At 38.1% G+C, this 15,332-nt stretch overlaps 1 protein-coding gene across 1 annotated transcript; it reads right to left on the bottom strand.

The window, feature by feature from the left end:
* Window positions 1-5,284: 5,284 nt before the first annotated feature.
* LOC131781939 (uncharacterized) lies at window positions 5,285-11,633 on the bottom strand. Its single transcript, XM_059098648.2, has 3 exons — window positions 11,295-11,633; window positions 5,941-6,285; window positions 5,285-5,761 (listed from the first exon to the last, which is right to left on the bottom strand). The coding sequence occupies exons 1-3, from the start codon at window positions 11,631-11,633 to the stop codon at window positions 5,285-5,287; spliced, it is 1,161 nt and encodes a 386-aa protein (XP_058954631.2).
* Window positions 11,634-15,332: the final 3,699 nt, after the last annotated feature.

Below are 15,332 nucleotides of genomic sequence, written 5' to 3'. Positions count from 1 at the left end.
GGGGAAATTGTAACTCGAGCCAACCAATCTCAGGGATTATTCAAACTATCATGGGAACCTGTGGGCTTACATTTTTCTGTTGGAATCGGATTCCAAAAAAAGCATGGTATGATAACAGTGGAAAGGAATATGAATACCAGTTATTTGACATATTTTCAGAGAGAAAGGTTACATTTAAAAACTTAGCATGGCAGCCGACACGAAGATAACTGACCTAGTAAGCTCTCCATTCCCCTCAACACATACTCAGACTGAGGCAGCTTCCTATCTCTCCACCACCACTCACTCGAAAAACACTTAAGTGGCGATCTCTGTAAGAGCGGTTGATATCGCTCAAGTCCAGACAAGACCATTGAAAACTCCAATTTATTTCTTCTAATAAGATGTTTGGCTGCAGAAAAATATATAAACATCTTGCACTTATTAATTTTCTTTGCCGTGTTGACAGCCGATTATGCAAATTAGTTCATTGAGCAAACTCCGACCGTTTTATATAAGTAGCTCAATAAATCTTAGATTTTAACCATTTTAAGCTGAAAAGATAGTAGAGGGTGTGAATGGGGCTAACCGACTAGCGACAAAGGGCGAAAAATACTACCGACTACCGACTAAACGAGAAAAAAATTACCGACTACCGACAGAAAAAAAATTAACCGACTACCGACATGGGCCGACATTATCGATATTTGTTTTCAGAAAGATGAAATCAGAAGAGCATTTTGTATTTTTTCTAGTTTAAGAAGTAACCACATTAAAGGTCACTATAAAATTTCCTATCATCTTCTTGCTTTTTGGCCGGAAGAGCGCGGGATCATTTTGCAGAACAATTTCCGGTACTCGAGCCCACGAAACGTCCCGCAGTAATATTTCAACCACGTTGTTTGTTCATACGGTCCAGCCACGTCAGCCATGAGAGGAATCATAAAAGTGAGTGTGAGTTTTTTTCCGAAAAGGCGAAGAAGTCGCAATCAAACGCCACCGTAGCCGGGTTCCGGTCGAAAAAGATAAACACACAAGAGTATTCGAATTTAAAAAACATCTGACAGAATTGTTGGGATTGAAGGAGCAAGCTCTTCAGTTTGGAATGAGTGGTTTCTCGCTGAAGCTCTTTCGCCGGGCAAAATCGTCCACAGGTAAATACGAGAACTTTTCTATAGTAACAGATGGGCAGTGGCAACTAGGACTGCCAAATTTAATATCTGATGAAGGTAGCAGTGAGCTCAACGGTAAGTCGTAGAACGCTCTATTCGTCTGAATAGTTTTGAAACATGTCTAGCGGAGTGTGATGGTTGCATCACTGTAGTAGTTCTGTAGTTAAGTTGTAAGATTAAATATTTATGTTGTTCTCTACTCGTTCTATTTTCTTCATTTGTTGTTGCTGTTTTTTTTACCTGCTAAGTAATATTAGTCAGTAAAGTGGTTTAAATATAAGCTTCCATCTGTATTTATGTGTAATGAATAACTTAACAGCAGTAACTGTTTAGCCTGCAAATCGTTGTATTTGACTTCGGTTGTTAAAATACAAAAATTTTCTAAGTTGACAATTTGTTCCAATTGTTTATCGCATTTATAATTAAAGCAGATAATGCCATATTGTATTGATTATTGCGGCTTCAGGTTAACAGTCGCGTTAATGGCACCGGGTAGATTGAAGTTGCGAATTTATCAAAATAGAAGATGAGCAGCTAAAAATAAATCTTTTGGATAACCTGGCGTGAAACTACTCAGTTTTCTGTAGAAATTTTGAAAGAAAAATTTCTTAAATCTTACATGTCCAACCACCCCGTGCTGTTTATTCAACAAAGACTGCCTTGTTTGCCCGACGAAAAAATAATGTCAAAAATACCTATTTTGTATATTTGGCTGTTATATTTTGTATATTTGGCTGTTTCTCCTTAAACCGGCTCAAGATTGGATTGTTATTGTATAATTGTTCTGCCCCCTTTTGTATGAGCTTGCACGAGATAAAATATGTATGTGGCTAAGTGTGAATCTCCCAGTTAGTATTCCCCTATTTGAGGGGTTAACTGTGTCGAGAAACAGGAAAAGAAACTGCTAGGAGTTAGAAATATATCTATACTTACTTATTTTTTATTCTTATTTTTTTCAGCTCTTAAGGATCTGAATGGCAGTGTTGCTCTAAGCGAAGTTCAAATTTGAATACGACATTTGTTTAAGAAGCTACGCTTGTCGTCACACTAACAGGACAGTTAGTGGAAAAGTCAGCTATTTCAAAGCAAGTAAGTGATGTATGACATTAAGAAGCAACTAAAGGTGATGATCACAGAACACTCAAGTGTCTGTTTCTTTGTTGAAAAAAGGGATGGACCGACTGTATATGAACGTGATCGACGTCAATCTAGAATTTGCGGACGACACACTGCTGGAAACGCTGCTGACAACACAAGTTGAAAACCTGCATGCTGTCTCACACTTCAAGCATGAGACATTTACGGTTTTCCAGTATGCCTAGGATTTTGGTACAATCGTGAATGAGTCTGTAAAGCGTACATCCAGATGGGCATCAAAGTACTATACGTATGACAGGTCGCATGGAGGAGCAGATGAAAGAATGATTAGACAGCTACAGATCAGTACGCCATCGGACGGCTAGGAGTGAGACAACAAAAGATAAAGTCTGACGAGTCTGAAGAGAGACTACGATTCCCTGTGGAAATCGATATCATTAGATGGAATTCCGTACCACAACCAGTTGTCAGCATGCAATTTGTGGACGATGGGGAAGTTTCTGAGATGTTCGAGGATCACAGAGAGGTACAAATTGATGAATATGAGACAGATTCTGATGACAAAGACACCGAAAATGAAGAACATCTATTACCCGATCCGGCAGAGCTGTTCGTGCATTTGTGCGTCTCGACTTGTGGCAGTAAGTAGTAAATGAAATTTGTATTTATGACGCTTGCAACAGTATCATTACTTCGAGAGGATACTGGGGCTGAGAAGCTGGTTAAAATATGCAAAAGCAAAACCAGAGTTAATGAAGTTTATAGGCAATCAAATGATGCAATCTTTCAAGTTACAAGTTTCACCCGTTATATGGGACTCAAAGTCTTGAAACTAGGTGAATTTTACCACAAAAATTAATAATTAATATGTATTTTTAATTATTAACTGAGATTTACCAACAACCGACAAAGATCGAAAATTTTAACGGACTACCGACAAAGTGACTGAATTTTAACCGGCAACTGACAAGTGGATCCCCCCATTCAGACCCTCCTAACAAGATTTTACCAACTCAATAAATGTAGATGTAGATGAAGCGTTGGATGCTGGGATCATCAAAAACGATGAGGGATCGCCAAAAACGCGAAAATAATACTTGACATCAGTCAACAACCAGAATGACCTTCGCCTCCTCGAAGCACTAAAGATTAGAAAACTTAAGCCCGAAATCAACTCTGACACCAATATAGGAGGGTGCCGGAGAAGCAGCGGTAAGCCTTCCACGGCAGTTAAAAACACTCGGACGGAGATCAGTGTCCAGTTGTGCGGCCGGTAATGATACATACGATTGCTGCTAGAAGCAATTGCTTTTACAATTTTTCCGGAATGCTCTCACCAAAAATGGTTGCATTTGGTCGCCTTCGTGTATTACCTCTACGAAAAATAGTTCAGTGATAACCGTCTCCAACGGAACCAGACCCCAACTTCAGCATAAGATATATGCAGACATCGATCAGGATTCTCGATCTCGAATGACCGCTTACTACAGGTTGACGCTAAATACAGGTTCCACAGAATAGGGGTATTGTAAATAACGGTAGAAAAACGTTAATTTATGCCATAATGGACCACTCAACGTACAAAAACAAGCTAAAAAATACTGCTAGCAATGATTTCGGGAGATAAACATGGATTAAATATACTTCTGAAAGCTTGTTCTCAGTTTTTTCAGAGTGGTTCTGCCAGAACTGACCGTTCAATAGAGGTCTAGGACAATAAAAACAGACCGTTGGGACCTAGTAAAGGATAAGCACGACCGCTCAATAGAGGTGACAGAGGAACATTACGTTGTTTAAGGGGAGATAATTTCGCCAAAAGCCCGCATAACATACAGAGTGACTGCTTAATACGGTGCCGCTCAATACAGGTTCGACTGTACATAATTTTTCCGTGTATTTATTTACTACACTACAATGAAAATTAACAAGGAAGTATAATAAGCTAAGTTAAACACGAAAATCTGTAAGGCGAGGAAACCTGAATGAAATCGCGAGGCTTGTAAAATTTACCATTTTTTTTTTAAACGCACGCGATGAACAATTGATTTACTTTTCAAACCTTTTGAAAATTGAGAAGAGTAGGTAAGCCAACGTATTCGTCCTCTTCCATTAAAACTTGAAAAAGTTGATTTGAATTTTTTTCCATAAATACATACAGTACTTTGGTACTTTTCGTAGTTCTTGAGGGATGTTGTGTCATATTTTGCTCTTTAGTCTTGAAAACCACTTAATTTGTTGGTTAGATCTTGAATGTTTTACATAATAATTGCCGGCTGAAGAAAATCTTGTATGATAATTAAATATCTCATTTCTAAAGATTAGAAATATTGCATTGAGTTAACATGCTAAAAATGCCATACATTAGAACTGGAACAGGAGCTGAAATGGATTTAAAATAAAGCATATGTACTGGAGCAGTATTGGACGAGACAAAAAGAGGACTGGACCTTTAAGGTGCGGAGTATTTGAAACGAAGGGCAAGCTTTTATAAAACCACAGAACTTAATTGGGGATAGGTCATTTTCTATTGCTGGGGGTAGGGGGCGTGGAAAGATTTTGGTTGTGTCACGGTAAAATTTACCTGATCCCACCAAAAAGAAATCCTATCATCCACCTCATTGGTCCTCATTTGGCTGTAAATTTTCTAGATTCCCCCCCTTTATACTCTGTCGGTAACGAATGACCCCCCCCCTCCTGAGAATGTTCAGCCGCCCTCCCCCTTCGATGATAGATTATGACTGCTTCCTTAAAATTAGTCTTTGCAGCTTGGCCCCATACATTGATGCCGTAAGATAAATAATGGTTTATCCAGGATCGATAAATTGTCGGCAGAATTTTGGAACATCTACGAAATTTTTGTCTCACTTCTTTGCTAATATTGCTAGAAAGTTTACCTTGAAAAAATGTGTTAACTAGCAAAATGACACCAGCTTTGTCAGATAGTCCATTAGTTTCATGCCCAGTCTTATTAATTGTCAAATACCAACTGATAAATCACCATTGGATCTACAAAACTGTGTTGTTTAGTCAGCGTATTATTTGCCTCCGATCCAGAACTGAGTCGTATCATTCGAGTTTGAGGTACAACGGAATTTGGGATTTGTAGAATCGTACATTCCAAAGTTGTCCTCGCTTACTACGGCCGTCTTGCTTGCGTCGAAATCGCAGGACCGATGGATAAAAGAAGAGTCGATATGCAATGGAAAAATCCCTTTTTTATACCCTGTTAATGCAGTGCAATTCACACACTCATTTCCCCGGATGTTGACGTATTCGTAAGGTCGACAGGTGTCCACCGCGGTAGGTACGTCTGTAATGATGTCAAAGTCTTCAAGCGAGGCTCTAAGGTAATCTGTGTATACGGTGCCATCTGTGTTGTATCGGCAAGTAGCTCTCCAGTGAGTCGAGTGATTTCCAAGCCAAAGGAGGTAGGGTCGTTTGATGAGGTAGGCCTGCCAATTTGGGGCATCACCGCTGATGGCTGGGTATTCATCGTAAAACACGATGTCCTGCTGTAGAGGAAGTAGAATTGGTGAGGAAGTTACGATCGTTGTCAAAACTGTCGCTTATGAAACAAAACTCATGGAAGCAACATGAGACTGAATGTATTTCACATTTTTCCACTGAGGAAGCTTTCGTCCTACGCTCGTCTAATATGTATTTATAAAAGATTTAAAGAGAAATCATATACCTGAAAACGATCTTTGTTGGATAAACTAAAGGACTCAATCAGGTTCCAAGCGAACCCAGGCTCTGAGTCAAAATCACAGAACACCTGGAAGGTTTGATTATTGTCATCGTTAACTGTGTACAATCCGGAGGCGGTGGACCTGGCTGCTTTGAAATCCTGACAGCTTCTTTTCTGCTGAATCTCGCATCGTTTTCCAACAAACGGTACAGGACAGGAACAGTTGTACCGAACACTTGTGGGTTGACAGATCTCAGTACAGGTTCCTCCATTAAGACACGGATTGTTCTTGCAGCAGCCGTTGGTACACGTGAAGTCATCAGCACAAGGAACAATGTTGGTAGGAGCCTAAAAATGCATAGGGAAAAAAGAATTAGGCGCTTCTGACTGGCAGAAAACGAGTGTATTCTCTTGTAACGTGAGTGCAAAGCTAAAAATTAGGCTCGCAATTCGTACTTGTGTGGGTTTTCAGTCAAATCAACGGGACTCTTTTTATCGTGGTAAGTGACCCTTACATGTTACAATTGAGTGCATTTGAGCATCTGAGATTCTCAGCCATTAAATCCTTTGCACAATTAACTGTCAAAATGTGTTCGAGTCAACGCGTTTCAGGCATGAACACACTACTTCAGAGACTCATGAAATATTTGCGTTCGACAAAAAGGTAAATGCCGTCTTCTTTTATTCACCAGCGGAAATATTGGAATCAGTCGCTAGTAGCAGAGTAGAATTTATTTACGATAAACCTGGATAAACCAGCAAGCAACTGCAAATGTTAGCTATTAGGCGTGCTTCCAGCGTAGAACACTGTACGTAAACTATACTTTTACAAATTAGCTTTTCTGTTTAACATGACCAGTGAAATGTGAAAATTTTTGGCAGGAATTTTGAAGGCATTAGTTTTTAGCTCATTCATGCTGAAAGCAATGAATGAGGTATTGTGGTGGAGCAGATGTTGACGGAAGTTGTCGACTGTGGACGGAAGTTGTATTCCGTTGATGGAAGTTCCATTGTGGACCGTGAACGGAAGTAATCTCGCATGCTACCCCTTCCCCCCTTAGTAAAAGTCAAAATTAATTTCCATGAAGCTCAGAAACTCACGTGGAAAGAAATAAAATGTTTGTATGGTTTAATAAAAATAATAACCTCAAATTACATTTCCGAAGTTCTAAAAGTGTAACTCAAATCGGGAAACCGAAATGTTCACACCTAAGGGACCCGTAGCGGGTTCATTTCAGCAGACGCTGTGACCACGCGGAAGGGCATCAGAGGCAGCCATATTGGTAAGCCGCGCATTCGCATTCGTCTTCAGTTGGTACAAAGCTATCATTGCTCTATCATTGTGCTTTTCCTCGGGAGCTCTACAACATACAGTCCACACATCAATCATAGCGGCCAAGATAATCTCACTAAATTTTTTTTTTCGAGCTCCAATATTTTGGTCCGGACTTAATGTTAGCTCGAACAAAAACAGCAATACCAATCCGGTCAGTACAAAATGCAGACTGCAGACTGCAGACTGCACACCGGGTACAAAATGCAGACTTGGTACAAATGCAGACTGCAGACTGGGTACAAAATGCAGACTCAGAATTTATACTGTTTTTTCGTCTGATAAGTGATGACATGTCATCTTACAACTTACCGAGCGTCACGCAATTGCTTTTCCGTTGTCATCTTTCACGATTATTTGCGGGAGTTACTACATCACGGGCGAGGAGCAGGGGAAGAAGAAATGACCGAAATAGAAGTGGTCAGCGGGGAAACAACTTTAATACTTCATATAGAGACATATCAGTTGTAGTTGCAGAAAACAATAGTGTTTGGAAAGCCAAAATGTTAACAGTAAACTTCGCTAAATAAAATGTTAAGCAATTCTTCAAAAGTGTTGATTGTCCATATATCTTTTACTGCTGTAATAAACAATGGAGGCATCGGAAAAGGCACCAGTGGCATTCGGAAAAGCACCAAGAAGAATCATATTGACGTTTTGTAACATGCAGAAAACAATCGTGTTGTAAAGTCAAAATGTTACCAAGTTATACTTCGCTAATTAAAAAGTTCAGCAATTTTCCAAACGCTTTGACTGGAACAATATTTTTGCTGCTATATTAACGAAAGGAGGCATCGGGAAAGGCATCAAGAAGAATGATATTTACGATATGTAACTTGTTGTATGACGAAAAAAAAGTATCTTGCCTTGTTTAAGGCATTAATCACAGTTGGCTTGCTTTTCATTTGAATTTTGTAATATCGACTTTCGATTCCGGAAAAATGAAAAGCCAAGCAACTCTAACAAAATTTTGTTCTCGATTTGTATATTTTTTGAGTTATTAATAAGTTTGTATCCACAGCCTAAGATAAGAAATTCAAAATTTCCATTAGCTGTAGTTCTTTTAGTGTTTATTATGTAAATTCAATCGCCCCATTTCAAGTGGAATAAGGCGAGAAGGAAAACACTGAACTTCGAGAAACAGCCAAGTTGAGGCTAATGCGTTTACCATGCTTAAATATTTATAATCAAGGCCACTCGTTTAGGAGACCTTTTTACAAAAGATCCAGACGTTAAAATAATTCTGTTTTCCGTTAGAAGTGTTTTTTTTTTCCTATTCAATTTAACAAATACACTCGGGATGAAAACTTAACGTCCGAACCGAACGGCAGGTGAAAGTTTAACAAGTTTAATAATACTTTTTATCACTGTACAAAATCCTACTAATAGAATAACTACTAGTAAAAATCACAACAATAATTAATAGCTAATAATAACCAAGTAATTTTCATTAAATCTTAATTACCATATGAAAGTACAGAAGGTAAAGGAAAGCAACATAGGGGAAACTGAATTCCCATATAAAAACTTCTCTTCAAGGCTAATATAAATAACTAAACGTTGTATAAGAAAGAAGCTAGAGAAACAACTAAACAATGAACAAAAATTAAATAAATCTCATTTCCAGATAACAAAACAAAACTATGTACAGGGATAATTCAGTAATCGAGTTCTGAAGGAATTCAAACTGGAAGCGGACATAACAAAATTAGTTAAAGAGTTCCATAAGTTAAATAGTGTTGTGTGGGCGTCTCCGCGAAAGGCATATCCAGACGACTTGCATGGAAAAACTGGCCTCAGCTATCGCAACTAACTTTTTTAAAATTGTATTTAAAACTAAACTGGTGAGCAGCACTCTGCGAACAGTAGTTGTAAAACTTCTCTATTCTCCGACGCGTTTCGTCTAACTGTCGTAGACTTCTTCGAGAGTTTTACAAGTAACACTAAACGCCTGTATTTATAAGCCATAGTTAGCGGATATACGAGAGCCAATGACCATAAAGGCTTGGCCAGACCTACGCACAGGAACAGGCGAAGTTGCGAAAAATTTTAAACTTTTTTGGGGAAAGGTGGGAGAATTCATTTGGGGACCACGGTTTTGATTTTCTTTTTTCGCCACGCACGTTACGCAGTAAGTTACAAAACGTAAATATAATTCTTCTTGATGCCCTTCCCGATGCCACCGGTGCCTTTTCCAATGCCTCCATTGTTTATTGCAGCAGTAACAGATATTTGTGCAATCAAAACTTTTGAAAAATTGCTTAACATTTTATTCAGCGAAGTTTACTGTTGACATTTCGGCTTCACAACGCCATTGTTTTCCGCAACTACAACTGATATGTCTCTATATGAAGTACTAACGTTGTTTCCCTACTGACCACTCGTATTTCGCTCATTTCTTCTTTCCCCGCTCGTCGCCCGTGATGTAATAACTCCCATTATTTGCCCTACTGTGGATTATTCGTTGCCCGTTTCTTGATCACAATCGTTCTTAAGCCTTCATATGGTCTTCTCACTTAGCGCGCGAGTTGTTTGGTGTGATGTCTGTACAGAATATACCAACTTAATAAAAGTAGATGTAGATGTAGATGTAAATGAGATGTCACCATTGAATATTTAACACAATATTCCAGAAACAATTGACAGCTTTGCACTGGCGCCGTTACACAACGTATCAACAAATCGTAGTTAAAAGAGGGAACCTCATATTGCTAATCGTAAATCCACAGGATAATACTGGACTTTGTCATTACGTTATATCTGTCCATAAAACTTCGGTTATTGGTAGCAGTAAACGGGAGTTGAAAGTAATGAAATTATTCAAGTATAAATTTTCTTCTGCGTAGTGCGACACTATCTACTAGAATTCTATTTTCTGCGCAAATTTTGTCGGGATTTCCATAGGATCGACGCAATTTTGACATACTTTCAATATGTAAATGCAGACAGTTCCGTCTGAGAACTAGAATTTGGAACGATTGTTCCTTATTCATCCAAGAATTTCTTGCTTATACAAACAGAAAGCGAATGTTTACGCACTAAAATAAGCACCCAGCAGCGCGTGGCTCAAAATTAGGTCTTAAGACCTTATTACTCCCTTCGAACCTCCAAAACTAAGAACTACGACAAATCCTGAAATATCTAAACTTAAATTGACAGTTTTGATCTATGAAAGCTCACAAGAAATGTAAGTTGAAGGGTTGTAAAACTTACTAAGTAAAATATTTTAAGACTTAACTAGTTTTGTGTGAGAGTAATAAAAACTCAAACTTATTTCGAAGTGTTTACATGTACTTCACTCAACTTTCTTCGTTTATTATTGTAGTGGTTAACAATTGCCTACAGAGCCTTGCTGCGAAATGCGACATTGGTAACAACTATTATAAAATAAAGTGAAAACTAATCTTAAGTGTGGGGAAATCCCACACAAACATGATCCTCGCAGGTGAGAAGTTAATGTAACTGCCAGGATTAATTCTTTGTTTGAATTTTTCTTCGCCTCTGAAATTCTATGAAATTCTTTGAAGTTTTTAACTTAATTCTATTTTTATTTTCCATTATTTGAAACATCCATCTCCTTTCATAGGAATTTAAAGAGAAAATCTCTCTACCTTCCGAAAACCCGAATAAAAGAGGAACTTGAAATGCAGACTTAATATAAATGAAATATATTTTTCTTTCAGTTCAGTTTTTAGTTTTTGCTTTTTCCTAATAATCAATTGAAATCTCCCAAAGTTTCAGTCGGCAGCAGTTACGTTAAGTTTAAAAGAAAACCATTTATCTTAAACACTTTTAGGAATAACATTACCATCCATTGGAAAGTAAAGTTTTGACGAGGTTAAGAAGCATATTACATTGCAAAATAATGCCTCTAATTGAAGTGATTATTTGTATTATCTATCGTCAAGTAGAAGCTTCCTCGATATCAAATCAAAAACGAAAGAATAGATGGACTGTTATGCCAAGATGAAGACTGAAAACCATTCGCGTTCAAAAAACCTTATTACATAGTAAAGTTTGGTACCTTAGTGGCGTATTCTCTCCGCAGTACATGGTAAACGCTTCCGTGGATGTTTTTCAGAGAGGTCTTGTTTGTAAAATGGCTGCCTTCGTTCAACTCGCAGTATTTGGTGTCGTTCTTGACCTTGTAGTTTATCGACAGACATCGACAGTCATTGATACACCACAGATAGCACTGCTGTGAGCTTGAAGTGACAGAGTTGTGGAAGACATGGCCAACAAGCTCTTTGTCACGATCGGCGTCATGTTGCTCAACAAAAGAGATCTTTTCACATTTTTCAGTGGAACAGTAGCCCTTTACTTGAAAAACTGAAATAATTATACAAAAAAACTTTGCAACCATCATTCTTATCGTTTTCACACCCCGCCTGGGGAACAATGTTTCTCATAATGTCATTCTTGAGCAGATTGCTAAGTTAAAATATGGCCCATCCCAATGTGTCAATCAACGTGTAAGAACCAATCGAATGAGTCACAGAAAATAGCTTCACAATATAAATATTCAAGGCTCGGAAAACTAACAAAAACAAGTGATAAAATGGATGTGTCCAATTATGGCGTTTCAATGCAGGACAACTATTTGCAAGGGACCCCCTGAAGAACGAAAAGAAGTAAAGAACTAAATATGGTTGGTATTTACAAATCTCAAGAGCCATGTGTTTTTCCAATTTTGTGATCAGATTATCTTACATTGTGTTAAAGATATTCTGGAAGAAAAGCTTATAGATTTTTACTGAAAAGTGACGTCAACTTATTTCGTCTCAGTAAGGTGCATAATTACAAAAAAGCCTGAATGTTTCAACGATTGATGTCCAATTACAGCTGCCAAATGACAAACAATATTAATTACGATCAGCGGTACAGAAAAAACAATCAACGACTTATGGTTTGTAGACAACCAATCATTACTTTGTTTTGTGCCAAATCACTTGTTTACTAGTGAATAAAGAAATATAACATTCGATCGGTTCCTAGATTTGAAATTTTCGCCTAGTGTTCGTGAAAAATATAGAAAATGTTTCTTGTATTAAAGATAAAGAAGCAAGGAATAATTGATGATGTTTACAGTTAGAATTCTCTTCGACAATGTCTCCTCACTGTGGCAGTCCCCTCTCCATGGTAATAGGCCTATTGCAAATAATAATCACAATGGATTATATTATCAGTTTGTCAAACGAAGTCTATAAAAACTACCAGGAGACTGGAAACATTTTAATTTTTGATTTTATTTTAGCAATAACCATACGAAAAAGTTCTCAGTTTCACTCAAATATCAGTAGCTTTTTTTCACACTTGGCTCTGTATAACTCGATTTTCCGACTCGGAAACTTCGTCAAACTCACATTTGACAGTAGTTGTTTAAATTCAAAGCATGTTCTATTTGGCTGTAGAAAACAACCCTTAGTATGCTTACTTGCCATATATCCCGAAAAAAACCTTCCATTTGGCGGACAAATAGAGTAGCGACGAATATAATGTGCGACAGATAAAATAGCCTTCAATCTTCGTTCCCCTTGCAGCCAACTTTATGTTTGTATGATTTATTATCACAAGTAAAGGAGAACTTAACATAACTAGATATTGATGAAGATAATGTCTCAGATAACTAAGTAAAAAAAATGCTCTTCTATTAAGAGTGTTTCAGTCAATACCGAAAAACGAAGTTATACCGTCAATATGTATATATTTTTATCACATAAACTGCAGTGTTATAGAGGGATTTCCGGCCCTGAGAAAAGCCGTAACAACACACGTTAAAAAATATCGTATTTTTTCCTTGCCTGTTGTGGCATAAACAGGCAAGTTTGGCCTACAGTTCTCACAGAAGACAGAAGGTCTATAATACGATTCTACTGAAACCAGCAAAACAAATGTTTCTATCTTTGGTTCAGTTTGCTAAAAAAACCAAGCTGATAGTTGTTGATGATTAATAGTTACATCCATCAGAGTGCTTACCGTAAGTTTATGTCCTGGACCACATAGCTATCTTCAGAGACAACAGTGCACTCTTCGTGGTTGATTCAATCTTTCACGATTTGTAAAGAATACAGAAAAGTGAAGATAGTGTTGTACACCCCGAGAAACGGGAAGACGCCGAGCATGATGCGAGAGGTACGTTTGGCCTTATTAATTATATGAAAAGCTGCAGGGTGAAAAACTTGGAAGTAGACTCTTCCAGAATTTGTCTTAAGGAAGCCAAATTTCATATCGTAACTGGAAAGAGCGATCATTTCGATTTTAGCGATAGTCACCTCGTCCAAAACGTTGAGCTGAAAACGTAAATTAGCCACTGTAAAGGGTAAAAAAGCTGACGTTTCGAGCGTTAGCCCTTCGTCAGAGCTCTGACGAAGGGCTAACGCTCGAAACGTCAGCTTTTTTACCCTTTACAGTGGCTAATTTACGTTTTCAACCCAGTTGTTAACACTAAATTACCTGCTATACTCTTCCACCGACGCAGCACCACAGTTTCTTTAGAAATTTACCCCTTTGTTCAAAACGTTGAGCGTTTGCAGATCATTCTTCAACGGTTGTTTCATGACAAGTGGAAGAGATTTTCTGTTGACCATTTCGTTTTGCAAGTAGAAAGCAATAAATTGAAAACCAAAGATCATGAAAAATACGGCGTAAGGGAACGAACCAGCGCCACTATAACTGAATACAGTCACAATAATTAAAAAGCACAAAGGTACACCGCGGTAAACAGGTAGGTTTGCTTGAGGCATGAAGCGCCTGCTCTCTATATCATGAAGATATTCGTGAAACGATGCACAGAGGAGTGCGGAATATTTACCTTACGGCCAACACTGTCTATTCTGGTTCGCCTGTAGCGAAGAAGTTCAACCGCTGATGACACAGACATTGTCGTAGCGATAAGGAACGTTCCCGAGCCAAGAAAAACCCGTCGTGTAACGATTCTATCTGCGAACAAGCGCCGATTTAATTCTCTTCTGTCGCGGCAACAAGGACGACAATTGATTGTTTCTCGTCTAGCGAGCTATGCCTTTAGCGTTTCACTGCTTATAAGGCTGAAGAATGTGAACAAATGATGACTTTGAGATGACTTTCTAAGAATCACAATTTATCGTAAAGCAAAACGATGATTATTTATTTCGGTCTTTCTTGGAAAATTGTAACTCGAGGCAACCAATCTCAAGGATTACTCTAACTGTCATGGGAACCTGTGGGCTTACATTAAACTTTGTTGGAATCGGATTCATCGGATTCCAAAAAACGCAAGGTATCATAGCAGTGGAAAGGAGGATGGATACCAGCTATTTCACATTTTCTTAGAGAAATAATTTCGTATACGAAGAAGAAGTGATTTAGGAAAACATTTAACAATAAAAAATTGCGATAAAATGTTTCTTATAAACATTTTAAGATTGCTAAAAAACGACGACGTTTCGATGTTGGCTAAAGGTCATTATCAAGTCAAAAAAATATTTGCTAGTCGCAGTCTATATATACCCAAATAACAACGGGTGAAAAAAAGCTATACCGTTAGAAAAGAACAAGAGTAATTAAACAAAAAGTTTGGCGCGTTCGGAGTCCGCCTGGATATTTAGATGAGGCTTTAGATTCTTGATGAACAACATTATTTCAAAGACTAAACAATCAAATATTCCCTGGCACTTTCTTAAAACTCTAAATTGGTTTTCTGTCAAGAGGTGGTTGCTACTGTGAGCTTCCACGAAATGTCGACCGATTACCGAATATTTGTGCTCAGCAAGGCGTTGAACTGACTAGCTCAACGCTACGTTCAATCGCTTTGAATTACATTCAGCGTGCAAGGCCTAATCCAGCTAAGGCTCTTGTCAAAGCTCTCAATCGCTTAAAGAAACGGGACGACATTGTTATCACTAAGCCCTCTAAAGGTTCTGAAGTTGTAGTGATGGACAAACCCGAATACATCCGCCTACTGAGCGCTGCTTCAGTTGACAACAACTCTAAATTTTCACACGTTGATAACCTATTGTCTACCACAGAGGCTTTTGACGCAGAATGTGTCAAATTATTAATTTTCAGTCGTCTTGACTACCCT

Source organism: Pocillopora verrucosa, chromosome 9 (genome assembly GCF_036669915.1).
Source record: "Pocillopora verrucosa isolate sample1 chromosome 9, ASM3666991v2, whole genome shotgun sequence".
NCBI lineage: Eukaryota > Metazoa > Cnidaria > Anthozoa > Scleractinia > Pocilloporidae > Pocillopora > Pocillopora verrucosa.
Note: the sequence above shows the minus strand (reverse complement) of the source record. Positions and strands in the feature narration are given on the sequence as shown.